At 42.7% G+C, this 27,668-nt stretch overlaps 3 protein-coding genes across 22 annotated transcripts in view; 1 reads left to right on the forward strand and 2 right to left on the reverse strand.

Annotated features, from left to right (window-relative positions):
• Nucleotides 1-27,668, reverse strand: part of SCMH1 (Scm polycomb group protein homolog 1) — a 293,217-nt gene that overhangs the window by 152,361 nt on the left and 113,188 nt on the right. The gene's annotated exons all lie outside the window — the stretch shown is intronic.
• On the forward strand, nucleotides 1,123-27,056 carry LOC120389097 (CTP synthase 1). 3 transcript variants are annotated; one of them, XM_039511336.1, is made up of 18 exons: nucleotides 1,123-1,258; nucleotides 2,317-2,494; nucleotides 3,413-3,583; nucleotides 4,582-4,682; nucleotides 5,727-5,843; nucleotides 7,728-7,811; nucleotides 8,066-8,146; nucleotides 10,268-10,419; nucleotides 14,421-14,553; nucleotides 15,953-16,041; nucleotides 17,434-17,528; nucleotides 18,477-18,539; nucleotides 19,163-19,206; nucleotides 20,292-20,388; nucleotides 21,714-21,769; nucleotides 21,854-21,950; nucleotides 22,794-22,938; nucleotides 23,763-23,853. In XM_039511336.1, exons 2-18 carry the CDS (start codon nucleotides 2,329-2,331, stop codon nucleotides 23,845-23,847), a joined length of 1,776 nt encoding a protein of 591 aa, XP_039367270.1. In that variant the 5' UTR covers nucleotides 1,123-1,258; nucleotides 2,317-2,328; the 3' UTR covers nucleotides 23,848-23,853. The 3 variants fall into 3 exon arrangements, with proteins under 3 accessions (XP_039367270.1, XP_039367269.1, XP_039367268.1); XM_039511335.1 differs by lacking the exon at nucleotides 1,123-1,258 and adding an exon at nucleotides 1,515-1,532; XM_039511334.1 differs by lacking the exon at nucleotides 1,123-1,258 and adding an exon at nucleotides 25,612-27,056 and having other exon boundaries at nucleotides 2,329-2,494.
• The window catches only part of LOC120389100 (schlafen-like protein 1), a 37,102-nt gene continuing 26,850 nt past the window's right edge, over nucleotides 17,417-27,668 (reverse strand). For 3 of the 6 annotated variants that reach the window (XR_005590763.1, XM_039511338.1, XM_039511339.1), the window contains exon 5: nucleotides 17,417-17,496. Coding sequence is in view for 1 of the 6 variants with exons in the window: in XM_039511338.1 (XP_039367272.1) it covers nucleotides 17,490-17,496 (7 nt within the window). In the remaining 5 variants the exon portion in view is untranslated. Of the gene's footprint in view, nucleotides 17,497-25,510; nucleotides 25,623-27,668 lie in introns of those variants that run through there. The other 3 variants (XR_005590762.1, XR_005590764.1, XR_005590765.1) reach the window with 2 other exon arrangements.

The following is a 27,668-nucleotide window of genomic DNA, read 5'->3' on the forward strand; positions in this document are numbered from 1 at the left end:
CCTTCTTGTTAGGAGCCCCTGCTAAAGCTAGTAAAACAGCCCCACTCTCTCTGGGTTGGCACAAACCCGTCCCATTGGGGTCTCTCTCTGTCCTTTTCTTGCTGTTTCTTAAAAGGGGAACAACTGTCCGTCCCCCCCCATTCTTGGTGTATGAGCCTTCCGTCTAAGGCATCTAGAGGAACTCAGTACTCAGTGTTTCAAAAATGTTAGACTGCCAACCTGTGTCGTAGAGATGTCTTTTGTTTTAAAAAAAAACCAAACCCATGAATAAAGCTACTTTAAGGGAAATTACTGCTTTGTCCAACCCTGGAGAGCTATGAGATCTTTGCTCACCAATCCTCATAAAACTTGTATTTGTCATGCCTTTTTGGTGACTTTAGTATTACGATCTATTATAAATAAAGTGCATTTCATTGACTGATTTTAAAATTAAATTAGTAACTGGAAAAAATGGCCAGTATTTTTTTTAAACCTGTGACAATTATAAACTACTGTATTCTGTCATTTACTTTCTAGAATCTAAAGTATATCTAAGTATAATCTAAAGTTCTCCTGTGAAATGCCACCTGTGCAAACCCTTCCGTGGCTGGATCATTCTTGTGTTTTCATTTTAAGCACAAATAAATATGTATAATGCATTTAAAAGTATGTAATTAGTAATTTGATAGGTCGGGTGGTGTCTTTTTTTATGTGTTCGCTCCCCCTGATGTTAGAGCCTGGCTAGGCCACTGAGCTCGGGCACTGAGCTCGGGCACTGCACGGCTCACAGCCGTGCCCTGAACACAGGGGCGCTGGGCTCCGGGGACAATGCTGACTGAAGCCCATGGCAAGCGGCCCAGAGCCCGGGCCCTGAGGGAACCGAAGGGGGCCATTCTCCCGGCCTGGTGGGGGCACCACAGGCAGAGCGGGGCTCAGGCTGGGCGCAGGCAAGGGGCAGAGGGCAGGCACGGGCTCTGCAGCAGGGCAGGCAGCTTGGCACGGCCCCAGCTGGCAGCCAGCCCCAGCTCTCACTGCCCACCCCAGGGCCCAGCCCGGGCTCCCCGACCGTGACTGGCCCCGCCCCCTCGCCGAGAGCTTCCCCTACAGTGAGGAGCGCGGCTGATTCTGAATCCGTGGAGCTCACCGCGCAGGCGCGTCTGCTCAGCGACGCGCGTGCGCTCGCGGCACGCCGGCCTCATGCGCTCACTTCACTGCCAAGCCGGCTCGAGCCCGCGCGCACACCTGCCTCGCGCCGCCGCCACTGGGCCCAGCGGGCACGGTGAGAGCGAGGGGCAGGACGGGACCATGGCGGCAGCGGGCTGGGAAAACGGGCGGGCGGAACCATGTGGCTAGGCGGGGGGTGCGGACGGGGCCGGGCAGCCGCGGGGCTGAGGAGGAGGTCGGGCCGGGCAGGGTGCGGCCCCGGGCGATGGGGTGTCTCTTGCAGGGCCCGCCCGCGGCAGGGGGACCCCGCAGGCACTGACAGCTCCGGGCCGGGGAAGGGCGGGCTGCGGCCCAGCTGGGGGCGGGGCTAAGACAGGGCCCGCCCTAAGGTGTGTTGGCGGCGTGGCGCGGGCTGGGGTCGCGGGGGGAGGGGAGGGTTGTCTCGTTGCCCCAAAGCCCCGTGGCCGTGCCCCCCCCCAGCCCGCTGGGTGCTAGCCCCGGCCCCCTCAGCAGAGTGCCTGGGTCTCTGGATTGCCAGCTCCCGGGGGCAGGGGAGTCACTGTACAGCGCCTAGCACAATGGGCTCTGCCCGTGGCAATGCAGCAGGGCATGTGCCAGAGGGCTAGACATTGCAGCGCCCCAGGATCTGCAGTCCCCTAGTCCCCTTACTCCTCCCAGGCATAAGAGCCTCTGTTCCAGCCCCAGCTGCAGTGTCTACACAGCAAGATTAGGTGCGCTAGCCTGAGCCCTGCAACCCCTGGCTGGCAAGCTCCTTCCCAGATGCAGTGTAGATATCAGGCTCTGCCTAATTTCCTCAGCCATTTAAATATGGACTCTGTTGCTCTTTTACTCTGCTCCTATAGTATGGGGGGGACTTCACTTAACTGGAGCAGCAAGACTTCCATGACACACAGCATCTGTTAGTGAAGCATACAGTTATAAAAGGACTGGACATAGTTTATTGATAGTCCAGTAGACATCAGTGCACCTCTTCTGTTTGTGAATACTTGCTTTGAACATATTCGCAGAGCAGAGATTTTAATCTTCCTATACTTTTCTTATTTTTCCACAAATATTTTCAGAGAACATTCTTCTTTTGGTTTGGCCATATGTTTTTGTCCACTTAAATTGACAGAGATCTTGCTGTCTAACAAAGAATATTTTCTTTTCTAGGTCCTTAGACAAATGAAGTACATTCTAGTCACAGGCGGTGTCATCTCAGGGATTGGGAAAGGGATCATTGCAAGCAGCATTGGGACAATCCTGAAATCATGTGGGTTACATGTCACTTCCATTAAAATTGACCCATATATTAACATTGATGCAGGGACCTTCTCTCCTTATGAGCATGGTAAGCTGAACTCTGCATTCATAAAAATCCTCTAATTTAATTTTTTATGGTCCTAAGGCTTTTGTGGGGAGTGGGGAAATATTTTGATATAAACAACTTATTCTGTACACTCTTACACCTTCTCCAGGATGAAGGTTTGAAATTAGCAAAGGCTCATTCCCATGCATCAGTGACAAGCCCATCAGTGATTTCAGGTGAAAGTTGTGTATTGTCAGTTAGCTCCTTTTTGTTGCAGTTGTAGGACCTGACTACTTGCCTAGTGGGGGCCCAAACCTTTTTATCTGCATAAGAAGGAAATAAAAAACTGTTTTTGAGTGAGAGGGAAAAGAGAAAGATGAATAGCTAGAGAAAGTGGATAAGACAATGTTGGTGAGGATTTGTGATCTTTAAACAAACATCTCTTAGAAAGGTGTACTGAGGACTGTTTGCCTCTAAAGGGAATCCTCTTCTATATTTTCTTTAAAGCCTTTGTAATGTGCAGATTCACCTTGAGAGTATATAGAACAAATATTGATACTAGTAATTTCCATTAAAAAATGACTATGCTGAACTTGTAAATATTTCCTTACAGATTTATTGGATTGATGTTAAGGGTTAGAATACATTTCAATGAAAGTCTGATCTCAGGGGCTTTACTTCAGTTTTATGTCCTCATAAATAAGCTCAGAATCTTGTCTGTTATACACAGGCTGTGCAGTGATTTATTCTTTAACATGTTAATCCTATTCCACTTTCTAATCTATGAGGTATTTATTTTTATTAGCTATTCTTTTAGAAATAGTTTATTTTATACAATTAAATATTTCATCAAGAAGCTGTCTTGTTACACTGGACTCTTTCAGTTGTCTCAGAAAAACAACTTGCTTGCATGTACTTTGTCTAGCTGACTCTGTTTGTGCATCTTACCATTTGCTGCAGGAGAGGTGTTTGTGCTGGATGATGGAGGGGAGGTAGACCTGGATTTGGGCAATTATGAACGCTTCCTTGATATCCGTCTCACCAAGGACAATAATCTGACCACTGGGAAAATCTATCAATACGTCATCAACAAGGAGAGGAAGGGAGATTACCTGGGCAAAACTGTCCAAGGTGATGCAATGCTTCGCTTTACCTTCTGTAGATATAAACCTAAATCTGCCCCTTTCTTGAGTATTTCTACATCTCTCTCGTCTCATTTGAGTTACAGAGAGGACACTGAATAGTTCTTTGGACTGGTCTACACTTGAAAGTTGTACTGCAATACCTATATCAGTCAGTGGTGTGACATTTTAACCAATATAGTTATACTGGTACAAGTCCTAGTGTGGGTGCAGTTACACTGGTATAGCGGTGCCTTATACTAGCATAGTATTGGTCTGTGCCAATATGGAAATAGCTATACCAAAATGAAACACCATTATACTGATATAACTGCCCACATTAGTGGTGTTGCTTTAACTGTATCACTGTAGTTAAAGCGGGACAACTTTCTAGTGTAAACAAACCCAAAGTGTCAATCTAATATTCTGGGACCATCGTGGCTACAACTGCACAGCATACAAATAATCTCATTTTCAGGCCAGTATCTTGTGGATCATGTACATCTCGGGGCTGATTTAAGGTGGGCCACTGCTTTTTTATAACTCATTAAATAATACGGTAGGACACAGTCTAGTAACATTTAAAGCTGCCTTCCTGCTCTTGTGATTCAGAATGGAAGCTGCATTCTCTGTGGACTGAGCTGCACTTTTTTTTTTTTTAAACACGTCATCTTTGTCTGCTTGCATAAAACTCCTTTCACAGACAATTTTAAAATAACGAAACTCTCCAGGCTCTGCATATAATATAGTTTGTATTAGAGGCTTTCAACTGAAAAACATCACTCTCAGTTGTCTGAGATGTGGAGTGGGACTACATCTCCTCATCTGAAAGGTCATGGCTAGGAATTACCACTTATTAAAAAGAATGCTTTGATTAAAAAGACATGACATAACATTAGATGTGAATGAGAAGCAATGGCCAGTTAATCTCAATTTGCTACACGATGAATTTTAGACTGCAATTTATGTAGACTGTGGTTTTAACCTTTGTCTCTATTTCTCTTCTAGTTGTCCCCCACATCACAGATGCTATCCAGGAGTGGGTAATGAGGCAGGCACGAATTCCTGTGGATGAAGATGGCATGGAACCCCAAGTGTGTGTGATTGAGGTTTGTAGCATTTCCCTCCTTAGTCTTGATTCTCATGCAGAGTAAATTGAACTGTGCACTGGCAGTTAAACCTTGTAGAGAATGGGGTTTTTTTTGTTAAAATTTTTTTCATCTTATTAATTGGGACAATTCAAAAAGAACAAACCCCCATTTTGTGTGCATGTCAATGTGGCGTTCTAGCAGGGTGGTACTTTGGATTTCTTGTTGCCTAGGGCTTTGGAGCTCAATTTCAGCACAGATTTAATATGCCTGGACTCCAGGGTAATAAGGCATGTGAACCAAATGTCCTTGCATATCAGTCCCTAGAGCAGGGGTCGGCAACCTTTCAGAAGTGGTGTGCCGAGTCTTTCTTTAATCACTCTAATTTAAGGTTTTGCGTGCCAGTAATACATTAATGTTTTTAGGAGGTCTCTTTCTATAAGTGTATAATATATAACTAAACTATTGTATATAAAGTAAATAAGGTTTTAAATTTTAAATGAAGCTTCTTAAATATTTTAAATTAAAATGCAGAGCCCCTCGTACTGGTGGCCAGGACCTGGGCAGCGTTAGTGCCACTGAAAATCAGCTCGCGTGCCGCCTTCGGCACGCGTGCTATAGGTTGTCTACCCCTGCCCTAGAGCAACATTGGCCTTGTGAGAAGCTGCTTTTCTTCTGCAATCCAAACTGTCATAAGAAGAGGGTGTTAAGGGGTTAAAATAATGGTTAGATAGAAGGAAGAGTGTGGAGTCCCAAGGACCCTCTCTTGGCCAGCTTTGCTTACACTGCATGTGGCCACGTACAGTTGTCTGAGAGGAACAGAAAAATGCCATGGAACACATAATCCAATACCCATCATCTCATTGAAGGAAACCATATGCCCAGCAAAAATCCTGCTGCTGTTTCTTCAGAGAGTCCACACAATGACAATGATATTGGCTGTGCAGTAGGCTGTTTTCCTTTTTTTCTTAAATCAAGTGACGAGACCAGAAATATACTGGTCTTAGTTATGAGTATTAGTTATGAGAAGTTTGGTGCTATTCTAAATGGTCTTCTTTTGTTTAGCTTGGTGGAACAGTGGGAGATATAGAAAGTATGCCCTTCATCGAGGCTTTCCGCCAGTTCCAGTTCAAAGCTAAAAGAGAGAACTTCTGTAATATTCATGTCAGTCTAGTTCCCCAGGTAAGTCCATGGAAAGCTGTGATGGCCAGGGATTTTTTATAATTAGGGTTTATTTTATAAATGTGTTTAGAGATGTTGTATAGATACACATATACTGAAAGATATCTGTGTAGTGTGTGTTTGTCGTGCAAACCATAAGTGTGTATGTAAGGAAAGAATTCAGAACATGTAGAGACGTAGCTCTTCACAACTAGCCTACAATACCTATATCCTCCCAAAGGTACTGTTGTGTGCCTAGCAAATAGTTGGGAATTTCAGCAAATGTAAAGTTCTGTATTTCTTTTATATTGCACAATTTTGGAATATTTATTTCTGTTGTCTTTCATAACTGAGTGCACTCTGGGAGCCTAGTGTCCCATTTCCTGCATGTTGAGCAGCCGTTTACACTTCCGTAAAGTGATTGTAAAATGCTATCAATCAGCGTAGATACCATTTTCACCCAATTTGTGCTGGTATAGACTACATAAGGTACAACAGAACAGAGAATTGAGTTCTATGTTTGTTAGTACCCTTTTAACAGCCTCTTTTTACATGTCTTCTTATAGATTCTGTGTTATCTCAGACTTACAAAATAAATCAGATAACTTCTCAAACTTTAAAACAGTAATTTCCAGGATATTCTCTCAGGCAGTCCCTGAAGTGTGTGGGTTTTTTTGTTTGTTTGTTTTTTGTGTTTTGAGTGGTTTTAGTTACAAAGTTGAATAGTTCTGATGTAATGTACATTTTAAATTTGATTAAACTGTCTCCCTCAGTAAGAGGGTTTTAATTAACACTGTAACCTTGCGTAGACTCTCAGATTTGAGTGTCCTTTAATTCATGATGATCTGACAGAGAAGTTTCCTGGGGACCATAGCAGCTTTAAAAAGGAATCTAAAGTTAGCTAAGAAACGCTATTCTGAGACTGTGCAGAAACTGAAATCATTGATGCAGATGAGAATCAAATATACAAGGCAAAATGTTGTTGATAGACTCCGTACAAAAGAAAAGCTAAATCAATGTATGCCAAATGGATAAGGAAAGAAATTGTGGGTGCTACAAATGAAGATTAAAAGCTAAATTAAAACCTAGTCGTAGTCACTAGTAATTATTTTATAATCTCCACAGCATAATCCCAAAGCAAGTTGGTGGTGCAAATATCTGCACAAATTCCCCTGTTTTGAAGTTGCTGTACAATCCTCTTAACTCTGAAGCTCAACAGTGACAGTTAATGTTGACGCTAACTATTTCACTGGTGAGACAAGGTGGGTGAGATATTTTACTGGACCAACTTCTATTGGTGAGAGAAACAAACTTTCGAGCTTACACAGAAGAAGCTCTGTGTAACCTCAAAAGCTTGTCTCTCTCTCACCAACAGAAGTTGGTCCAGTAAAAGAGATTTACCTCACCCACCTTGTCTCTCTCATATCCTGGGATCAACACTGCTACAATACCACTGGTGATCATTTTAGCAGAAACATCTACCTGATGTGATTATCCAACACTATTGGATGTAGATGTACAGCAGGCCAACTAATCTGCTAAATGTTCCTGGGGGTGGGGAACAACTAACTCAGGCCCCCTTCTCTCACTTTTCCCCACTCCATGCACTCAAAGAGTAAAATATTATTCACGTACAGGGAGCATGCACAGGTACAGGTACCTTGAGCTTCTATCCAGCCAAAGTCTTCATGTTTTCCCTCTCCCTTCCCCAATACCCTGCAGTCCCTCTGGGTCTGTGTGTGATTAAATTGGCAGTGAAATGAGGGAAAGACTATCATAAATTCCTGACCCATAATTAAAACAATATGATGCATAGAGCCTGAAGGCTTGAATGACTATTGAACTCCTCATATGCACATCTAGACATTAGTTCAATAATATATTTTGGTCTTCTTTGACTACTAGCCAAGTTCTACAGGAGAGCAGAAAACAAAACCTACCCAGAATAGTGTTCGTGAACTCAGAGGACTTGGTCTCTCACCAGACTTGGTAAGTTTTGCTGTATTGCATTCATTTGGAAAGTGTGGGGCTAGCATCCTTCAGCAACCTTTCCTGATTTAAATTGGACTTGGGATGATAGGATGCTGCTTTATACCAGTGGTGGTATAGAAGTAATAAACTACAGTAACAAATAATCCATGATAGGAACTTGGTATAGAAACTGTTTTTAGTGACCAGTCAGATTAATGCCTGAGTGCTGCTGTTCTGCTTCACAACCTTGATATCGCTGCTTTTTCTGCTAGATTGTGTGCAGATGCTCCACTCCGCTGGACACCTCCGTAAAGGAGAAGATCTCTATGTTCTGTCATGTAGAACCAGAACAGGTAAAAAAAAATGCTGTACTTTCTCCCTTTCCCTATAACCAGTATTTCTGCCATTTGTCAGATGCTGAGGGCAACATTTTGTTTGGTGCCTAGAGCTCCTCTGTGTTAGCTGTGCATTTTTTATAGCCTAAAAATCTATATGTTTGTCTTCTCTCCAGTTCTTAAATACGTGTGTCTCTCTCATTTGTCAATTCTTCTCTGTGTAAGCCTGATACCTGGCTGACCAGGCTAGGTACAATAAACCTCTTACAATTGTTAAATCGGATTGCACAGATTTCTCTTATTTCCCAATGGCTATTCTTAAGACCTGTTAACCTTCCAAATTCCTTCTGCATTTAGGAAAGACTATGCAGTACCTTGAGTAATGGGATTTGTGAGTGTGTTTTGCACACTGCTCCTTGTACAAATATGCTGTCTAATGGTCATACTTGGGCATGGCTCCTATCTGCCTGTTCACATTAGTGACAGATTGCACAAGAAGAGATTATCCAGGGAAATTTAATGCTATCTGCAACACATTTATTTGTCACTCCAGAGTGTGATGTCTTTCATATACAAGAAAATCCTTGTTAAATGATAGGCAATCATTATTTCATAGAATCTCAGGGTTGGAAGGGACCTCAGGAGGTCATCTAGTCCAACCCCCTGCTCAAAGCAGGACCAAACCCAACTAAATCATTTGTCAATAGATAAATCATTGAGTATGAACAAAAGATGAAGCTAGACCAGTAAGTGTTTTGTAGACTAAAGGGGATAGCACTTTAAAGTATCACTTTATGAAATCCTCATGGGGAACCGTATTTGTGTCTCAATTGTTCCAGATTAAGATAGCTCACTTTTAAAAATAGTTTTCTAAATTCTAGCACTGCAAAGTCAAGCAGAGTCTTACTGGTTCATGCATTGTCCCCAGTTCTGCATTTGGATCTTGGCTAAAAATTCTGTTGCTGTGTAAACTAGAATAAAATCTAGCTGCAGGGCAGATAGAAGTAAAATGTATTGAATTTTCAGTAAAGTGACTAGGTGCCATTTTTTTTATACTCTCCTTTTGAACCATAATCACACTTTAATGCTAAATGCTATTTACTATATAAGGAGAAATAATTGCGGCTTAATTCTTTCTGTGGAGAACTGAATTCAGCTTCCTTTGAATCCAGGAGGAAGCAGGACTTTTAAAGTTGGAATGGCATGTTTTGTGAGATTTTAAGTGCAGTCTTATTCCCAGTGGACAGGTGTCACAAGTCAAATCCCTTCACTGGAAACACAGAGAGTTGAATGGACTAGAGATATTGAAATAACCCCCCTTCTCAGCTCTACAGAATGGTTTGGCTAATCTTAAATTAACTATTTTTTAAAACATTTTTTGTAAATTTAGTGGTGGTGAAATTTGTCAAATTCTCTCGACAACAGTACAAGCTTCTCTGAGCCCTGCATACATGCCTCAGTCTTGGTCTGGAGAGATCAGTTATTACTGGTTTATATTACAGTAGTACCTAGAGGCAACAGTCAGAAAATGGCTCAATTGTACTGGGTACTGCACAATCCTAAAATAAGTCCCTACCCCAAAGAGCTTGTGATATCAGTTCAAGACCAGATGCAATTGTGCAAAACAAACAGGGAGCATGGGAGGGAGTTCAACCTCTATGGCCCATTCAGTCAGTGGTCTCTCTACTGAAACAGCCAAGGATGAGGACAGCCAAGTTGTTGGGTGTTCTGTAAAGTGCACGCTTAGTCACTGGGAACTGGCTTACAATGTCATGTATTATTTTAAAGAGTAGATCTTACCTTATGATAGTCTTGAGATTTCTGTTTCCCTGTGCATTCAAGTGGGAGCAGGATTTGCTCATTCCTACTTCATACCATTAGTTGCACATTTCATGAGGCGCCATCAGCAAACAGTAGCTGCCGTGGCTAGACCATTCATTTAGGAAGAATGTTCTTATAAGCTGTTTGAATTCAAAATCAGTTTTTGTTCATTTTGAGTAACTGTGTGTTAAATGATCATGCAGTTGTCTTCTGGAGGCAGAAGGAAGTAGTAGTATCCAGTTGTCATCTGATGTTCTGCTAGGATCATTTGTAGATACATATGGATATGTTTTAATGACCCTCACTTTTTATGAACAGGTCATTTGTGTTCATGATGTCTCCTCCATCTACCGGGTTCCTCTACTACTAGAGGAGCAGGGAGTTGTTGATTACTTCCGCCACAGGCTTGACCTTCCCATCGAGAAGCAGCCCAGGAGGATGCTTATGAAGTGGAAGGAGATGGCTGACAGGTGGGCTCCTCCATCGAGAATAGTTTGGAATTGGATCGTGCCCTGGCTTTCACTGGTCAGCTGGGGAATGGTTCCCCAGAAGGCCTGTGTTGTTTCAAATTCCCCCAAAACTCCATGTCTGTTTTCACAACAATATATTTTATTTTTCGATAGTTAACTATTAAAAACAACAACAACACAGAGAACTAAGATACTGTTGGGCAGTTTATTTACTGAGTTCCTTAGAGCTGTATCCTCTGCCTGTAATCTGGTGGTACTTCAAAACATGTCTAAAATAATGTAAAGGGGAACAGGAATGTGTGCTTTAGGATTTTTCCTTTTTATTCTGAACAGGCCAGCCTTACTAGAACTTACTGATGCATGGTTAGGAGTCATCGGAGGCATTTCAACAACATCATCATCATTATTTCTTTATTTCACTTCTAATCCAGCAAAGCAGCTGTCTCTTGATGTGTCTTCTGCCTTGAACTCCCTGGCACATATTGGTACCCCTGTGGAGAGCAGGGTAACACACATCCCGCCATTAGGGAAACGATGAAATCAGGGTTTAGTCAACATTCAGGCATGTACTGAAGCTTTCAACATTGTATGTTCCATGGGGTATAAGTAGGGCCCTACCAAATTCACGGTCCATTTTGGTCAATTTCATGGTCGTAGGATTTTAAAAATCATAAATTTCATGATTTCAACTATTTAAATCTGAAATTTCACGGTGTTGTAATTTTAGGGTCCTGACCCATAAAGGAGTTACGGGGTCGCAAGGTCATTGTAGGGGAAGTGGGGGTACGTCTGTCCTTACTTCTGTGCTGCTGCTGGTGGTGGCACTGCCTTCGTAGCTGGGCACCTGGAGAGCAGCGGCTGCTGGCCAGGAGCCCAGCTCTGAAGGCAGAGCTGCCGCCAGCAGCCGCGCAGCAGTAAGGATGACATGGGATGGTATTCCCACCTTTACTTCTGCGCTGCTGCTGGCGGGACGCTGCCTTCAGAGCTGGGTACCTGGCCAACAGCCGCTGCTCCAGACGCCCAGCTCTGAAGGCAGCATAGAAGTAAGGGTGGCAATACTGCACCCCCACAATAATTATGACCCCCTGCACCTCCCTTTTGGGTCAGGACCCACAATTTGAAAAACGCTGGTCTCCCCTGTGAAATCTATATAGTATAGGGTAAAAGCACATAAAAGACCAGACTTCACAGGGGGAGACCAGATTTTTACGGTGTGTGACGATTTTCATGGCCATGAATTTGGTAGGGCCTAGGTATAAGAAAATGGTATGTTTCAGAAACTTCTAAATGAACAAACCTTGATTTACCTTTACCATACAGACTCATCCCTGCTTCACTGCAGCTAATAGAGGCCACTGATGCAATCCGCTTTGCATGTGTCTGGCTGAGAAATGAGTGACCTTGCAGAACTACTTTGTAAAGCTAGTGGAGAAAAACAGCTAAACGAACTCAAATTTTCACGGGTGTATTTAAGATTCAGCAGCTTCTAGTACGGTGGTTGAGGGTAATCATAAAAATGTAGGACTGGAAGGAACCTCGAGAGGTCATCTAGTCCAGTCCCCAGCACTGAGGCAGGGCTAAGTATCATCTAAACCAACCTGACAGGTGTTTCTCTTACTTTGTTCTTTAAAACCTCGAGTGACAGAGACTCCTCAACCTTCCTAGGTAATCTAGTCTAGTGCTTAACTACCCTGACAGTTAGGAAGCTTTTTCCTAACTTAAATCTCTCTTGCTGCAATTTAAGCTTGTTACTTGTTGTCCTGTCCTCACAGGATAAGGAGAACAATTTTTCACCCTCCTCTTTATAGCAACCTTTGAAGTACTTGAAGACTGTTAGTATGTCCTCCCCCAGTCTTCTCTTCTCCAGACTAAACAAACCCAGTTTTTTTCAGTATTTCTTCATAGGTCATGTTTTCTAGACCTTTAGTCACTTTTGTTGCTCTCCTCTGAACTTTTTCCAATTTGTTCATATCATTCCCAAAGTGTGGTGCCCAGAACTGGACACAGTGCTCCACTTGAGATCATATCAATGCTGAGTAGAGTGGAAAAATTACTATTTGTGTGTTGCTTACAACACTCCTGCTAATACATCCCAGAATGATGTTTTCTTTTTTTGCAACAGTATTACATTGTTGACTCATATTTAGTTTGGGATCCACTATAACCGCCAGATCCTTTTCTGCATTACTCCTTCCTATATAGTCATTTCCCATTTTGTAGTTGTGCAATTGAGTATTCCTTCCTTCATTTGTCCATACTGAATTTCATCTGATTTATTTCAGACAATTTCTGCAGTTTGTCAATATCGTATTGAATTCTACTATCTTCCAAAGCGCTTGCAGTCCCCTCCCAGCTTGGTATCATCTGCAGACTTTATAAGTACACTCTCTATGCCATTATCTAAATCACTGATGAAGATATTGAATAGAACTGGACCCAGGACAGACCCCTGTGGGACTTCACTCCATGTGCCCTTCTAGTTTGATGTGAACCACTGATAACTACTCTCTCAATATGGTTTGCCAACAGTGGTGCACACACCTTATAGTAGGTTCATCTAGGCTATATTCCCCTAGTTTGCTTATGAAAAAGCCATGTGAAAGAATATCAAAAGCCTTAAAGTCAAGGTATGTCACATCTACTGCTGCTTCCTGTCCAAATGGCTTGCTACCCTGTCAAAGAATTGCATATCAAATCAACCTAATATTTTATTCTTGACAAATCCATGTTGACAGTTATTTATCACCTTAATGTCTTCTAGGTAGTTTCAAATTGATCATTTGATTATTTGCTCCATTATCTTTCTGGGTACCGAATTTAAGCGGACCGTGTCTAATTCCTTGGGTTGTCAGGGTTCCCATTTTCAGAGATCAGTACTATATTTGCCCTTTTCCAGTCCTCTGGGATCTTTCCTGTCCTCCTTGGGTTCTCAAAGATAATTGCTAATGACTCAGATCTCTTCGGCTCCTTTAGTATTCTGATGCTCTAGAATTCTAATATGTTCTAATCACCTGGATGGTGAAAACTAAATTAAATATGACTGTACAATATAAATATGCTTACAAAGGCAAAGCAAAGTATACATAGTGGTGTTATGGATACTAATATGGCTAGTGATGTATGTTTAGTGCACTGACAGTTTATTGCAGCATTGTACCAAAGTTGGGCTGCCTTTCAATATTCCCTTTACTATTTATGGGTGTTGCTGTTAAAGGCGAAACAAAAAGGCGTCTGAGTGTCCAGAATGGAAGGATTGGAGGGATTCAGATTGACAAGAGTTGTGCTCTCCAAGTTTACAATAACTTGGGTCAGTATTTTCAAAGCAGGGTGCCTGAAGTTAGGCACTTACAGGCATATTTTGGAACCTCAGTAAGTGGCCCAATTTCAGAAGTGCTGAGTACCTGCGTCTTTCATTGACTTCACTGTGAGTGTGAATGATCAGGATCAGGCCCAGAGAGACCTGTGGCTTTCCAGATCCTGCAAACAAGAATGTAACATCTTGCACTGCCAGGCTCTTGAAATCTGCGCTCCTATGGGATTTAGAAGTCTTTCTTTTCCCTCAGCCATTGGAATGGGCTGAGTTAAAATTCACAGAGGACAGTACTGTGCAAGATAAACAAAACTGACTATGCTTCCCTCTAACTTGTATTTAATAAATGTGATACCTGTTTTGGATGTAGTACAACTAAGCTCATCAAAAACAAAGCAAAACAAAACTAAAACCTACCAAAATAATTGGAAATAAAGGTAAGAAATTATTTGTTCTCCCAAACCATTCTTCTCTGTGGCTACTTAGCAGAATTTTTCTTTCCTTTATCAAATAGTGGAAGTCCCCAGACTACTGTCATTCATTCAGAATAACTGTTTAAAGGCCAGACTTTAGTCAGCGGCCAGGCTTTCAAGTGGCCAGCTCCCATTAGGACAGATTTTAAAAAGTGCTCAGTACCTGTCAATTCCCATTAACAATGAACAAGCCCTGTATTTTGGTTTTGTGTTTCTAGATATGACCGTTTGCTAGAGACGTGCTCCATTGCACTTGTTGGCAAATACACCAAGTTCTCAGATTCCTATGCTTCTGTCATTAAAGCTTTGGAACACTCTGCACTGGCCATCAACCACAAACTTGAGATAAAGGTATGCTCTTTTTTCCCCCCCCTTCCCAGCTGGAGTAGTATTTGTGTCTTAACCAGATTGTTCTTGCTTACAGTTTTGCACACATCTAGGATACACCTCACAGTTTTCAGAATGATTCAGCAGCCGGGAATATTATAACTCATTCCCCTTGGATTACAGCGTCCAAACATATGTTACATGCATACAACTTAATAGCAAACCAACCTCCCGCTTTCAGAACAGGATCTATATAATACATGTGCACTGTCTGGTTTTTTAGGTGTTCAGTGTTGAGCCTGAGTGGTGGTGTTGGGAAGGCCAGCGTTCATTTTGAATTTCCTCTAGCCATTACTATAACCAGTTCTTTGTAGGGCAGTCTGACTTAACTTGGTGGCACTGTCAAGCTTGATGGTACTCTGCCCTAGTATTCCACTGTGATCTTGACACCAGCTGGAAACTGACTGTCTCTGTAAGCCTCTTGGAACATATCTGAACTTCGTGAACAGTCTTGGAGTACTGAAATGTCTGCCATCTTTCATCTGAAACTTTAAAGAAAAAATTCTTTAAACCATGTTGCCTCTAAATATGTAGTAGTACCCAAGAGGTGTGTAGCACCACTGTTTGTAATAGCACTAGTGAAGTATGTCTTGTGCACTGGCACTTAATGCCGTATTGTACAGAGGCTGGGCTACCTTCCATCATTTCTCTTCTCTGATTATTGATAGGATTTGCTTGTAACAGTAGTCTGTCATTGAGGACTCTCCGGCTTATGGGCACAGGATTCTAAGTGCTCCAGGGAACCCCTGCGCGTAGGCATTACACAGGGGCTTAAAGAACTATTTAAGAAAGAGAAGAGAAGAGAAAAGTGCAACTCCCCAAAGTCAGGAGATGCTAAGGATAAGAGTGCCTGCAGAACTGTACCTCTTTTTCATATGTGCCATCATAATACAGTCTAATTGTTCTCCTGGATGCCTGCCACATTCAGTGTGCAAATTGAACATGCTGTTAAGGAGACTGTTTGTTTGAATTTTTTATCCTCATTATTGTAAGTGTGGCTCTGTGGCCCATATGCTGCATGCAATCTAAAATCTATGGACCTCAGCCTTACTTAGCCACTCAGGCCTGATCAGTCACCATCCAACCTGCTCAGTGAGGTAGAGAGACCTCCTGAAAGCGGGGTGTCTGTACATGTAGCTAAAGACTGTAGTGATTATGAACAAGAAGCTATATTGCCTAGCAGGTGGAAAATCAGACCAAGCAAACCACTAGTAAATGTACAATAAGAAACAAGCCTGTGTTGGCAGGGAGGGAGTCTCATACATCTAGAGTCAATGAAAACTAAACAGCAGGGTTTGGTATCGGGGGGAGGGGTCTTGTGCCAGTCTCTCTCATTGTGTTTTATTCCTGGATTTCTTCCTAGTATATCGATTCTGCAGACTTGGAACCAGCTACTCTACAAGAAGAACCAGTCCGATACCACGAGGCCTGGCAGAAACTCTGTAGTGCTGAGTAAGCAGTTCATAACCATAGGCCTTTCCTCAAAGAGGATCTGACTTCCTTTGGTATTACTGACATTTTCGAAGTGATTGTTCACAGTTGTACTCAGGGACCCTCCTCGCATTGTGCTGTGCACTGAGAGAGCCCCTGTCCTGCAGAGTTTACAATATAATTTTGCATAATTGTAACAAACAAACCGGGGAGGGAGGGACAGCAATAGCAATGTGATTACACAGACTAGCTATGTGTACAACTGGCTAGTTTTGAGGAGGAGGAGGAGAAGGAGAAAGGGTGTGGGGCAGCATGAGGTATGGGAAGGGCCACTGGGGAAAAAGTGGGATGAGGAAGGGTGGAGATTGAAGGGATGGCCAAAGCTGAGAGAGAGAGAGGAGGGTACAAATGTGGGATCAGAGTTTTTTCTTTTTTTGTAGGAAAGAGGGATGTTGGGGGAGGAAGGGAGAGACTAGGTTGCAGGGAAGGGGTGAGCCACGTGAGCAGTGGCAGGTCATGACTAGTGATCAGTTATTTAGGGAAGCAGATATCCACTTCCTGCCATTGGTCAGTAATACAAAGAATCACCTGCAGAATCCTTGTATTTTTTGCGATTGCAGTAGGGACATATTGTGCTACAGTTTAGTTGACTTGTCTCTAAGCAATAGACTGATTAACAGATATTTGTTGCAGAGCACGTATGCTATTCTACATACGTGGTCCTGCTCTTTCTGATCATGTGAAGAGCAGCAGTAATAACAACACCTAGCACTTATACTGCACACTTCATCTGTAGCTCTTAAATGAGGTCGCTGTCCCCATTTTACAGATGGGGAAACTGAGGTATTGAGCAGGGAAGTGACTTTCCCAACAGCACCTACTAGGCCAGTAGCAGAGCTGGAAACAGAACCTAGATTTTTTAAGTCCCAGTCCAGTGCTCAGTCTACTAGGCCACACTGCCTCTTGTTGTTACAGCCCATATTATATTTGTCTGTCCAAAGAGATTTATTACATAGAAACTAGACTTTTTTTTATAAATGTTGCTCTGACAAGTGTTTTGCCTACAAAATCCTTCAGCTCTCACAGAGACATCTTAAAATTGGGAGACAGGACTGGAAGGGACCTCTTGGGTCAACAAGTCCAGTCCCCTGCTATCCTAGGTAATCTTGTCATTTAATCCCATTCATCAGATTATTTTAGTACAGATATTCCTTGTCATTTATAAGCACCTTAAGGCTTTTCACTACTGTGCATGCAGTTATATTCAAAGAAATCTTGGTAGTAAAATGAATTGGTCAGGTCTTGTAACTCCAAAGTCTTAAAGCAGAAGAGCTGCAATACTTGTTTGGAGGGTATAGAAAACTGCAAGTCTCGTATAGCTGGATTTTTTTTTTTCCCCCTTCCCTTGTACAGTGGAGTCCTGGTTCCAGGTGGGTTTGGCGTTCGAGGAACAGAAGGGAAAATTCAAGCTATTTCCTGGGCAAGAAAACAGAAAAAGCCCTTGTTAGGTGAGAAATAGAACGTATCCGATAATATGAAGCAAGGAACCAACAGGTGTACATCCAAAATTTGAATCCCACCCTAGCCCTCTGATCAGAGACATCTCTATTGTGGATCAATCAAGCTTTAGACTGTTATGTGCTAATGCTTTCTTAACCCCATAGTGTTCTCTTGATGCAGGTGTTCGGTATATTATACTATAGCTAATGACTAACACTTAAAACTAACAGACCACCAAGGCAGCATTTAAAATGTTTAATATTCCCAAGGAAACTTGAATTTCTTCTGGGTGTGGTTGATTGTAATAATTTCCCTCATGATTTTATTCTTGGAATGCATGCATGTAATGAGAAAAGATAAGAGAAACTAACAGAGACACCAGTATGGCACTCAACATTGTTCTTGATTCACAACTGTGTGTGAAAATAATATATATAATTTTTTTTTAAAACTACTATGTTCTGACTCCATATACTAAAGAAAGATACCTTACTCTCCAGTGCAGCCCTGGCATATAAATGACTGCTGCCAGTGTCTATCAAGAAGTTGTTAATATCTGTATTAAAGTAGCACATAGGGCCCAAAATGTGCTGGGCTTTACACTTAGTTGTCTGGGCAGAGACTCTTACTTACAATTGAATTAGACCATATGGACAAGTAATTTGAGAGAGGAAATATTATCCCCATTTTACAGATGGGCAGCTGAGACCCAGGGAGCAATTGAATTGTCCAAAGTCTCACAGGTAGTCTGAGACAGAGGAGGGAATGGATCCCAGGTCTGAGTCCGTCAGTGCCGTAGCCACAAGACATGCTTCCTCTATAAATCAGTATATTTCTGTGTGTTGTAGACTTCTATGCAGGTGCCAAAGTGCAGAGCGTTGCATTACTGCATGATCTGGGAGACCCTCACAGTTCACTACCCGGTGTCATTTTCATACTTTCTGCTCTTTCTACAGGAGTTTGCTTGGGGATGCAGCTTGCAGTTGTGGAGTTTGCGCGCAGTGTTCTCGGCTGGGAAGGTAATTGCAGTGATAACTAACTTTCTGAGTTCTGTTATTAATGGATTACTTGGGATGATGGCTGTAGCTACTCCCCATTCTTGGTGGGTAGGAGATAGATTTTTCCCCAAAAGCCATCTCCAAGAACCAGTCTTAAAGGAAAACTGTACCCACTTTGCTCAGTCCATCAAGCTGGAAGCTAGCCAGGTAGGAGATACTTGTCACCATAGATATAAATATACTAGAAAATACTGTAATCCAGTTTCAAGTCTGCTTGCTAATTAGAATTAAAATGTGAAACAGAAGGTTCAATTTCCAGAAAATAATCATTTCTTTTCCTGATGCTTAAGGCAAATTGGAAACTGGTTTACAGTATTTCATAATGGTCTCCCACACTGCTTCTGTCACAAATGATTTTGCTGTCCTCAGGAAGATGGCAGCTTCTACCTAGACTCAGAAGTACTTATCTAAGAAGTCTAATAAATACATCTGGGCTTGTTTGGTGTCTGGGACAGATTCTGCTCTCACAAGTGGTCCCTGCATAAGTTGGTACTGCTCACGAGTGTGGGAGTGGGATTCATTTCTATCTTCCTCATGTTCAATGTGTGACTTCTTGCTTCTAATCTAAGAATGTCATTTTACAGATGCCAATTCTACAGAATTTGACCCCAAAACTACTCATCCAGTGGTGAGTATGGTGTGATTCAAGTGTGGCTTGTTCTGACCCCGCTTCAAAGCTGGAAGTGTTCTCTGTGCGTAGATAAAGCCAAACAAACTTGTACTGAAATATCTGAAATTGGAATTTGCATCTCTTGATATCTTGGTGCTAGTCTGTGTATGGGCACTTTTATTTTGGAAGTAAATGTCCTTGCTTGGTTTACCTTAAGTCAGTTTGTCATTTTGACAGCGGGTTCACATGCTGTGGAATGTACAGACACTGAGGGTTTTTTTCCATCTATGCATTTTTATTAAACAAAGAACTTACTCCTGAGAGTTTAAAGGGCAGTTTTCAGCATGGATGACTTCTACAGAGCAATCAACAAAATGTATAGTGGAATGGTGGATATGATCAAACAGAGAGAAAGTTAGTGGTGACAGTGCCAAATATTAACCTACCCAAACATTAACATTTTCTTCTTGAGTCAACTGAATCTCTGTCCACTCAGAACTAGGGCTGCAAGTCCATAAAAATCTCAGCTAGGTAAGCCAGTCAATAACCTGAAGTATTGGGATTGTTTGTTACCTCAGCTACAATAAGTTACAGTGCTCCTTTCTCTCAGACTCTGGAAAGGAGTATGTTTAAAATATCAAGTTTATAAGTTTAGCCACCACATGCTGATGGTGACTCTGATTTTGCAGTTAGAGCCCTGCAGTTAGAATCCAGTTACCCTGATTACACTGGGATCTGCACAGATGCAACTATTATGAGACTATCTCCTGAAGAAGTGAAGTTTTTTACCCACGAAAGCTTATGCCCAAATAAATCTGTTTAGTCTTTAAGGTGCCACCGGACTCCTGGTTATTTCCTATACTGAGACTGCCCCAAAATATCACCAAACCTACCAAATACAATTCTGCGTCTTCATTAAAAGAACACCTCAATTAAATGTCTCATGGTGCTGGGCCCCAGGAGTGGCTGCTTAAGACAGATTTCTGTTTGTCTTTCTTACGTTGTCCTATGGATGTTTGCATTTGAATCCTGTTTGAGGTTTGTTTGTTTTTTTTCTTCTTCCTGTTTCAGTCACAGTTCACTGTTTTAATAATCTCCCCTAGGTCATAGACATGCCAGAACATAATCCTGGGCAAATGGGCGGGACCATGAGGCTTGGCAAGAGAAGAACCCTCTTCCAAACCAAGAACTCGATCATGAGTATGGGATTTTTTTTACTGCTATATCTTCTCGGTCCTTCTGGTGTCTGAAATGATTCATGAGAACGCAGTGTGTCGAGTGGGACAGAAGTGAGATATAGAAAATTAGCCAGATTGTTTAATGCTTTAAAAAAAAATGGCTAAGACTGTTGTCTGCTAGGCATTCCTTAGACATTCTGTGGTGGAAGTGAAACATCAGCCCTTGTACTGTGGAAGAAGTAGGTTCTGGTGGAAACCAGTCACTCTGGGCTAGATCCACAAAGGTCCTTAAGCCATAACTGTCACTTCAGGTGCCCCCGAGATACTCAGCTGCTGCCTTATGCTGTAGATGCCTGAATTCCGTATATGCCTACGTTTCTGCTGGTTGGGACCTTAGCTCACACCTGAGCCCTACCACCATTCTCAGGCAAGGCACTCCTCGCCTATTTCGCCTGTGGGACCTGATCCAGTAGGCGTGCTCAGAACACATTTGGGGGGGGGGAGGGGAGGAACACATGTTTCTGTCCCACGGTACCGAAATCGCCCAGTGGCTCACCTAGGATGTGGAAGACCCAGGTTTGAATTCCTACTTTGCCTGATTTGCAGCAGGGACTGCAACCTGACTCTCCCACATCCCCGGGAGGTGCTATAACCACCAGACTATAGAATCCATTTCTCACCTTTTCTCTCTCAGGCCGGATGTATATTTAATTATTTATACAAAATGGAACAACTTCAGCAGGGGAGACTGAGAGAGACTCTCACCGAATAGCCTGGTGGCTAGGACAGTCACCTGGAATATGAGAGACCTGGGTTCAAGTCCTTGCTCCAAAACCAGCAGAGTGGGGATTTGAAAACAGGTCTCCCAGATCACAGGTGAGTGTGCTAATCCCTCAGCTATTGGCAGCAATGGGGGGTCTGACCTGGCCAAGTGCCTGACTCCAGGATTTGAGTGCTAAGTGAAGACAGGTAACTGACTACCTCTGAAGGTGGGGCTTAGACCCTGCTCCTCCTCAGAGTTTTCTGTTGGCTAATTTAGGCAGCTCTCTGTTCAGCTTGCTGGTCTCTGAGAGTCCCTTTCGTGGGTGCCTAGGCTCCGCAGAGTTAGGTACCTAATTCAGGTCTGTAAATTCCGCTGGGTGGCAGGATGCCTAGGAGTTAATGCTCAATTGCAATGCTGCAGTGAAGATTGCATGACTTGTGGATACATAGGAGGAAGATGGTGGGGAAATAGGCTGGGGTTATAAATTAATTGGTTAAAGAGAAGTAGAAATATCATTAAGTGGAGTTTACCATGACTTTGGATGTAATTAAGGAGAAGGTAAAAGGTCCTCTCTTTCTGGGCAGGAAAACTGTATGGAGATCATGACTTCTTGGAAGAGAGACACAGACACAGATTTGAGGTATCAGTTGGTGTGTTCTGGGCTTTGTAAGCTTTCTCACTGAAGAGCATGACGGATCATGTGTACTTTGCTGCTTTTCCTCAGGTGAATCCAGAACTGAAATGCTGCTTTGAAGAGAAGGGCCTGAAATTCGTAGGCCAGGATGTGGAAGGAGAGCGAATGGAAGTGGTTGAGTTGGAAGGTGAGCACTTGAGTTGGTGTTGGGTGTTGGGAGTTGGTGTGTGTGTGTGTGTGTCAGGGAGAGAGTTTTTTTGTCTGACATGGCAGCTTCTCTATGGGCTCAGGGCAAGATCTCAGTATCTCAAGTCTGTTCCCCAAACAGAGCTATTGAAGTGAAAAGTAGTGATGACTGTTAGGAGTTAGAGGACAGAGAAATACGACAGACAGAGCAGAGAGGTGACTTCCCAGAGCGCAGAAGGAACCAAAGCTGGGGTTGGAACTCAGAGGTCCTGAGTTTGTCAGCTTGGCCGTGCAGCTCAGATCCTAATGATGTTCTCTAGACCAGCGGTTCTCAACCAGGGGCCTGGGGCCACAAACAGATTTCAGGGGATCTGCCCAAATAAACCAGAGAGCAGGGCTAGCGTTAGACTCATTGGGGCCGGGGGCAGAAAGCCGAATCCCAAGCCCTGCTGCCTAGGACTGAAGATGAAGTCCAAGCCCTTCCACCCCAGGCTGAAGCTGAAGCCTGAGCAATTTAGCTTCATGGGACCCCCTGTGGCGTGGGACCCTGGGCAATTATTCTGCTTGCTACTCCCTAATACTGGTCCTGGCTTTTAATCTACTGAAAAACTGTTGTGGCACAGATGGGCTGTGAAATTTTTATAGCATGTTGGGGGAGCCTCAGAAGGAGAAAGGTTGAGAACATCTGCTCTAGACTGTCTGTCAGCAGCAGATGCCAGCTGTAAGATGTGAGGAGGTTATCCAGAAAGGCCCTCCAACATGAGATGTGGCAGCTCGGTGATCTTCTCAGACTCATTATTCAGAATTAACCTAACATGCTGTCCACTTTTCTCTCTTCTCTTAGAGCACCCATTTTTTGTTGGTGTTCAGTATCACCCAGAGTTCCTATCCAGACCCATAAAGCCGTCTCCCCCGTACTTTGGCCTCCTGCTGGCCTCTGCAGGGAGGCTCACACATTATCTACAGAAGGGCTGCAGGCTCTCACCCAGGTAGGTTTGAAATAGTATCCTAGTTCAGTGCTCAACTTTCCATAGTACAGAGCACTCTAATGGGCCATGGCTGACTCTGTAACACTAGGGCTGGGGACTCCATGACCTGACAGGAATGGGGATCCCAGCATGTCTGGCACAAAGGCATCAAGTGTGTACTTCCAACGTTCCTTCTTTCATCTCCTTCATCTTGGGCTAATCTGTGCTTTGAAGACTCTGGCCTACATGGGGGGCTGTGGAGTCATTCTGCCCAACACAACCTTGGGAAGGTTTTACCTTTTAAGGGGGATCAGACCCTTGCAAAGAACAAGGGGTATGCATAGACCCCTAAATTTAAACCATGTCATTGTGATTTAGCCTCATTCCCATAGAAACTGCAGACTTTAGTCTTAACATGCTTTGTTTGACACGTGTCCTACTGGGTTTTGCATGTCTCTCTCGGGAGAAAGTCTTAACTTTTCATGCAGGGTTTCAGGTTTCAAAAAACTCTGTTCAGATGTAAATAAAGGCCAAGCTCCCTGACATTCTGGTTGTGTAGTGCCTGGGGAGAGGCTGTGGTGGCTCCTGGAGGCCAGCCAGGCCACTGATGGCTGTTCCACAAAATTAAGCAAGAAAAACCATTAAATAGAATGATACCTGCCTTTAGAGACAAGAGCAGCAGAGTCATCTAGAACCTGCAACCTGCTACGCTTACAGCCAGCTCCCTCTAACTCATGATGTGCAGACTGACCTCTAAAGGGTCTGTGCTCACTATAAAACAACAAAGTCCTGTGGTGTAATCTCTGCTAGAGCTTCCCTTTCCTAAAGCTGTCTGACTTCTACAGGGACACCTACAGCGATAGAAGTGGCAGCAGCTCGCCTGACTCAGAGATCACAGAACTGAAGTTCCCATCAGTAAATCATGACTAATTCCTGGTAATGTTAAAACATGACGTCAGTCTCTTTCCTCCTTTATCTGTTCATTCCTTCCCTCCTGACATCTCAATTCTTCAAATCAGTCTGGAAAATACTGGCATGACATGAGTCAGCTTGCATGGCTCATGCATATATGCCAGCTGCATTCTGAGTGATGCATGGTATTTTTGTGTCTGGAAATGCTGTTGCTAAGAAAGGGGATCAGAACTAGCAAAGTGGGCACGCAGCAAAGTACAAAAAGGTGTGTAGGAGTTTGGTTTTTTCTTTAAATAACAAATGTACTATGCACTCTCTTGAAATAAGAGACTCTTAATCAATTACTAGATTTAATTCTATAGAACCATTATCTGAGACATTACACCAAGTAGAGAGAGAAGCTGAGGATTTAAAAAGATGTTGTTTTGATAAGGAAACCTTTACCTTAGGGGAAAAAAGTGGTATAGAAACATTTCACAAGGAAGGAAAAAAAGCCCTGTAATTAGCTTGCTTAGGCTGCGCTCACATGTATTTATCTATAGGCTCATCTGCCTGTTTGCCTCTTATTTAAAGGCAGATAAGGTGTCTATCACTCTTTCAGCTGTTGTTCTGACTACAGGTTCCTGTGTCAAAACAATGAACCAGAATTTCAGAGGTGCTGAGCTCTCACAACTCAGATAGCTGCAGATGTTAGGCACCTATGAAATCGGGTTTATTGTTATTACTAAAACCTCCGTTTTTTCTCATTTAAAAAGTCCTAAAATTCAAGCTTCTGCAGGAAAACAAAATTGTTGTAACTGGTTTTGTGAAGTCACTTTTTCTTCCTGGAGTTGGTGTCTGAACATGGTGTAGTTAGTTTCTTCATTGCTCCCAGCTATGACTTTCTATCTATCCTGTAGATGTACTTGGTATTTTTCTAATAAATTAAGCAGAATTTGCATGTAGTATTTGCAAGAATGAGAGAGGATTTTTGTTTAAAGCCGTAGGATCAGGATAGTTATTTTCCTCATAGCAGCTATCGTTTCAAAGGTACTGCAATGTAAAAGTGAAGAGTGTCAGAAAATTACCAGACTAATGTGCGTAGGTCTCCCTAAAAAGGTTGTTGATGGCACTTGGAACAAATACTCTTTAAAACACTTCTCCCTCCATAAAGTTTTCTTGGTACCTTGAGTCACTAAAGAATCTTAGAAAGCCTGTGATATTACAGATACTGTGGATCGCATTGAGACATCTGGTGCTTGTGATGCCACGTTCTAGGAGATCATCAATGGAAATACAAAGACTTCCCAGAGGCCGTTGTACTTATTTCCCTCACAGCCTGTTTAGTGGGGACATAAACCCAGATTTATGTGTTAAACTCAGTTGTCATTTTTTGCTTTAATAACTGGCCCAAGGAATCAGGATTTTGCTTCTTGGGATAAGATGTGATACTGCTTAGCCAAAGGGAGCAGATATCCTGATTTTATTTTTCATCTCTGCAGTGTTTGTTTTCTAGTTTACTTTAGTGCTGTCTTATATAACAAGCTTGCTTTCAAAGGGGTAGATGATGCATTTCTTTTTTTAAAGTGTCATAATGCCCCCTATAAGCTAGCAGGCATCATTATTCTGGGGACGAGGAGCCTAGTGAGGTAGGTACTACATGTTGTACTCCTATAGGGGTGGGAGTTGCAAGTACACTGACCGTCACACGACTGCAGGTGGAGCGGAATCCACTGTGCACTTCAGATCTGGTTCTCTTGTTCTTCAATAATTCCTACTCTTGCCCTTTCTCTATTTGTCCAGGTGGATCTTCACTAGAAGAGGAGCAGAGTCTGTTAGACTTTCTAGACTTCTTACAGCAATAGCCTGAACGCTGTCAGCTATGGGCTTTAAGTTATGTTTTTATAATTTTATGACAAAATCTTGTCCCTTTTTATTTTCTGAATTTTCGCTGTCTTTTGTTGAATGTTCCCCTCTGTCGATCCTTGTAACTCCCCGAGGAGCATTCGCCACGGCGCATGCCGCTCTGGGCCTTCTCTGCAGCTATGACCATCTCTGAGAATCAAAGCAGAAAGTCAGGAGGCAAGATGCTGGAACAGGCTCTAATTTCACTGGAGAATCCAGTCGCACATGCTTCTTAATGCATGGTAATACTAACATGAGTTTGTGTCTCAGACGCTTGGTATTTGGGCTGCTTTCTCCAAGCACCACATTTTGTCATAGAGTTGAACTTTTTGCAGAAGGTCAAATTTTTGGGCTTTCTTCACTCAGCTCAAGAGCTGAGCTAGGAAAGGTGGGATGTCAGTTTATTGTGCTTTATGCAGCCTATCTTTTTAAAACTACTATTTAAAACTCTTTTTGGCACTGGTGGTTTTTGTGCTTTCAGTGCTAGCAATGAACTTATGACCAGGAAAAACTGATTCCTGGAACAGAAGAGTTAATCTGTTCATGAACAGGATCAACTCTGATCCTAACTGTGACATGTCACTCTGCAGGGATGTAATTAACTTGAGATCATGTAAAAATGCCACAATGTCAGGAAGCCCCATCTTTGCCTGAATGAGGCATAACTTTTAGCCCTTTAATGCCAGCATTTTCTGGTGCTGCTTCTTGGGCTGGGAAATCTTAACTCCTTGCATCAAGGGGGTGGTATAGAAAAGAACACGATGAACTGTTTTCAGATGCTGCCTTTAAAAGCTCTCATTGCTATTCACCTTGGATTGAAAAGTTCAAGGTGCTATATTTTTATTAACACTTTAAAGGGAAACTTTCCCTTGCCTCTTTGTCATGTCCATCTTCCTGAATGCAATAAAAAGTGCCATTGTCCTAAAAGTTGGGCTTAGCAACTTGCCTACAGTATTATTTGGCTTAGTCCTTAAATGTGTACTGCCCACTAATGATATTCTCAAAATTGCCAGAGATGAGGATGGGGTGGGTGAAATGGGGTGATTCCTTTTTGTTCTGCCTTTTTGCCACACTGTGAGAAAGTTTGGTCTTCAGCAAGTTAGAAGAAAGGAAGCTAGTTTCTTTATTGTATTGTCATATGTCCTAAACCCTCTTCAGTTTATTAAAGTTTGGGCAAAGCTGTGCCTGTGTCTTGCCTGATTGAGTATGAACCCTTACATTGTCTGACTCTCAAACTTATTCAAAACTCTATTCTAACAGTGTGAAAACTCTTCTTAATACTGGGTCCTCATGACACTCGCAGCCCTCCAGGCTTTGTTCCTAAATAAACATTTTAAGAAATCTCCATTGTAAGGTTTCATCTTATTGAGAGGAATTTTGGTAAGAATTTCTGGAGTGGTTTGTATATGCCATTACTATTATAGGACAGTTGGGAGGGGGGGGGGGTGCGCACGCGCGCGCACACACACACACACACACACACACAAAATCTGGTATCTATATATTGAAATAGACACGTGCTATAAAGTGACTAATTCTTTAGTATTGTGATCTCACTTTGTGTTGTACTCCTTTTCTATTATTATTATTGGTTGAAAAATTAAACTTTTGGTCATAAAATGTCTAATAGATACCTCAGAGCCTACCATGTTTTTTTCCCTGGAGTTCAGGATAAAGGCCCAACGCAGTGTGGGGTGTAATATTTAAGTAACTCCTTCTCCACATAGCCTCAGATATGTTGGATTAGTTAGCAAGGGTAAGCACCTTTTTTTATGCTGGATGTATGTGGTACTAAAATGCACCTAGTGCAGCCTTACTGATACCATGGTGCAGAACTTCAGTTCAAGTGCACCATCGTTATCAGCAGGTCCTAAATACTGGAATCAACACTTCTCTGCCCTCATGATTCTTTTTGTTTTGGATTTCCCCTATCTTTGCCTTTATTCTTCTTCCCA

The sequence above is a fragment of the Mauremys reevesii genome, linkage group 23, assembly GCF_016161935.1.
Source record: "Mauremys reevesii isolate NIE-2019 linkage group 23, ASM1616193v1, whole genome shotgun sequence".
Taxonomy (NCBI): Eukaryota; Metazoa; Chordata; order Testudines; family Geoemydidae; genus Mauremys; species Mauremys reevesii.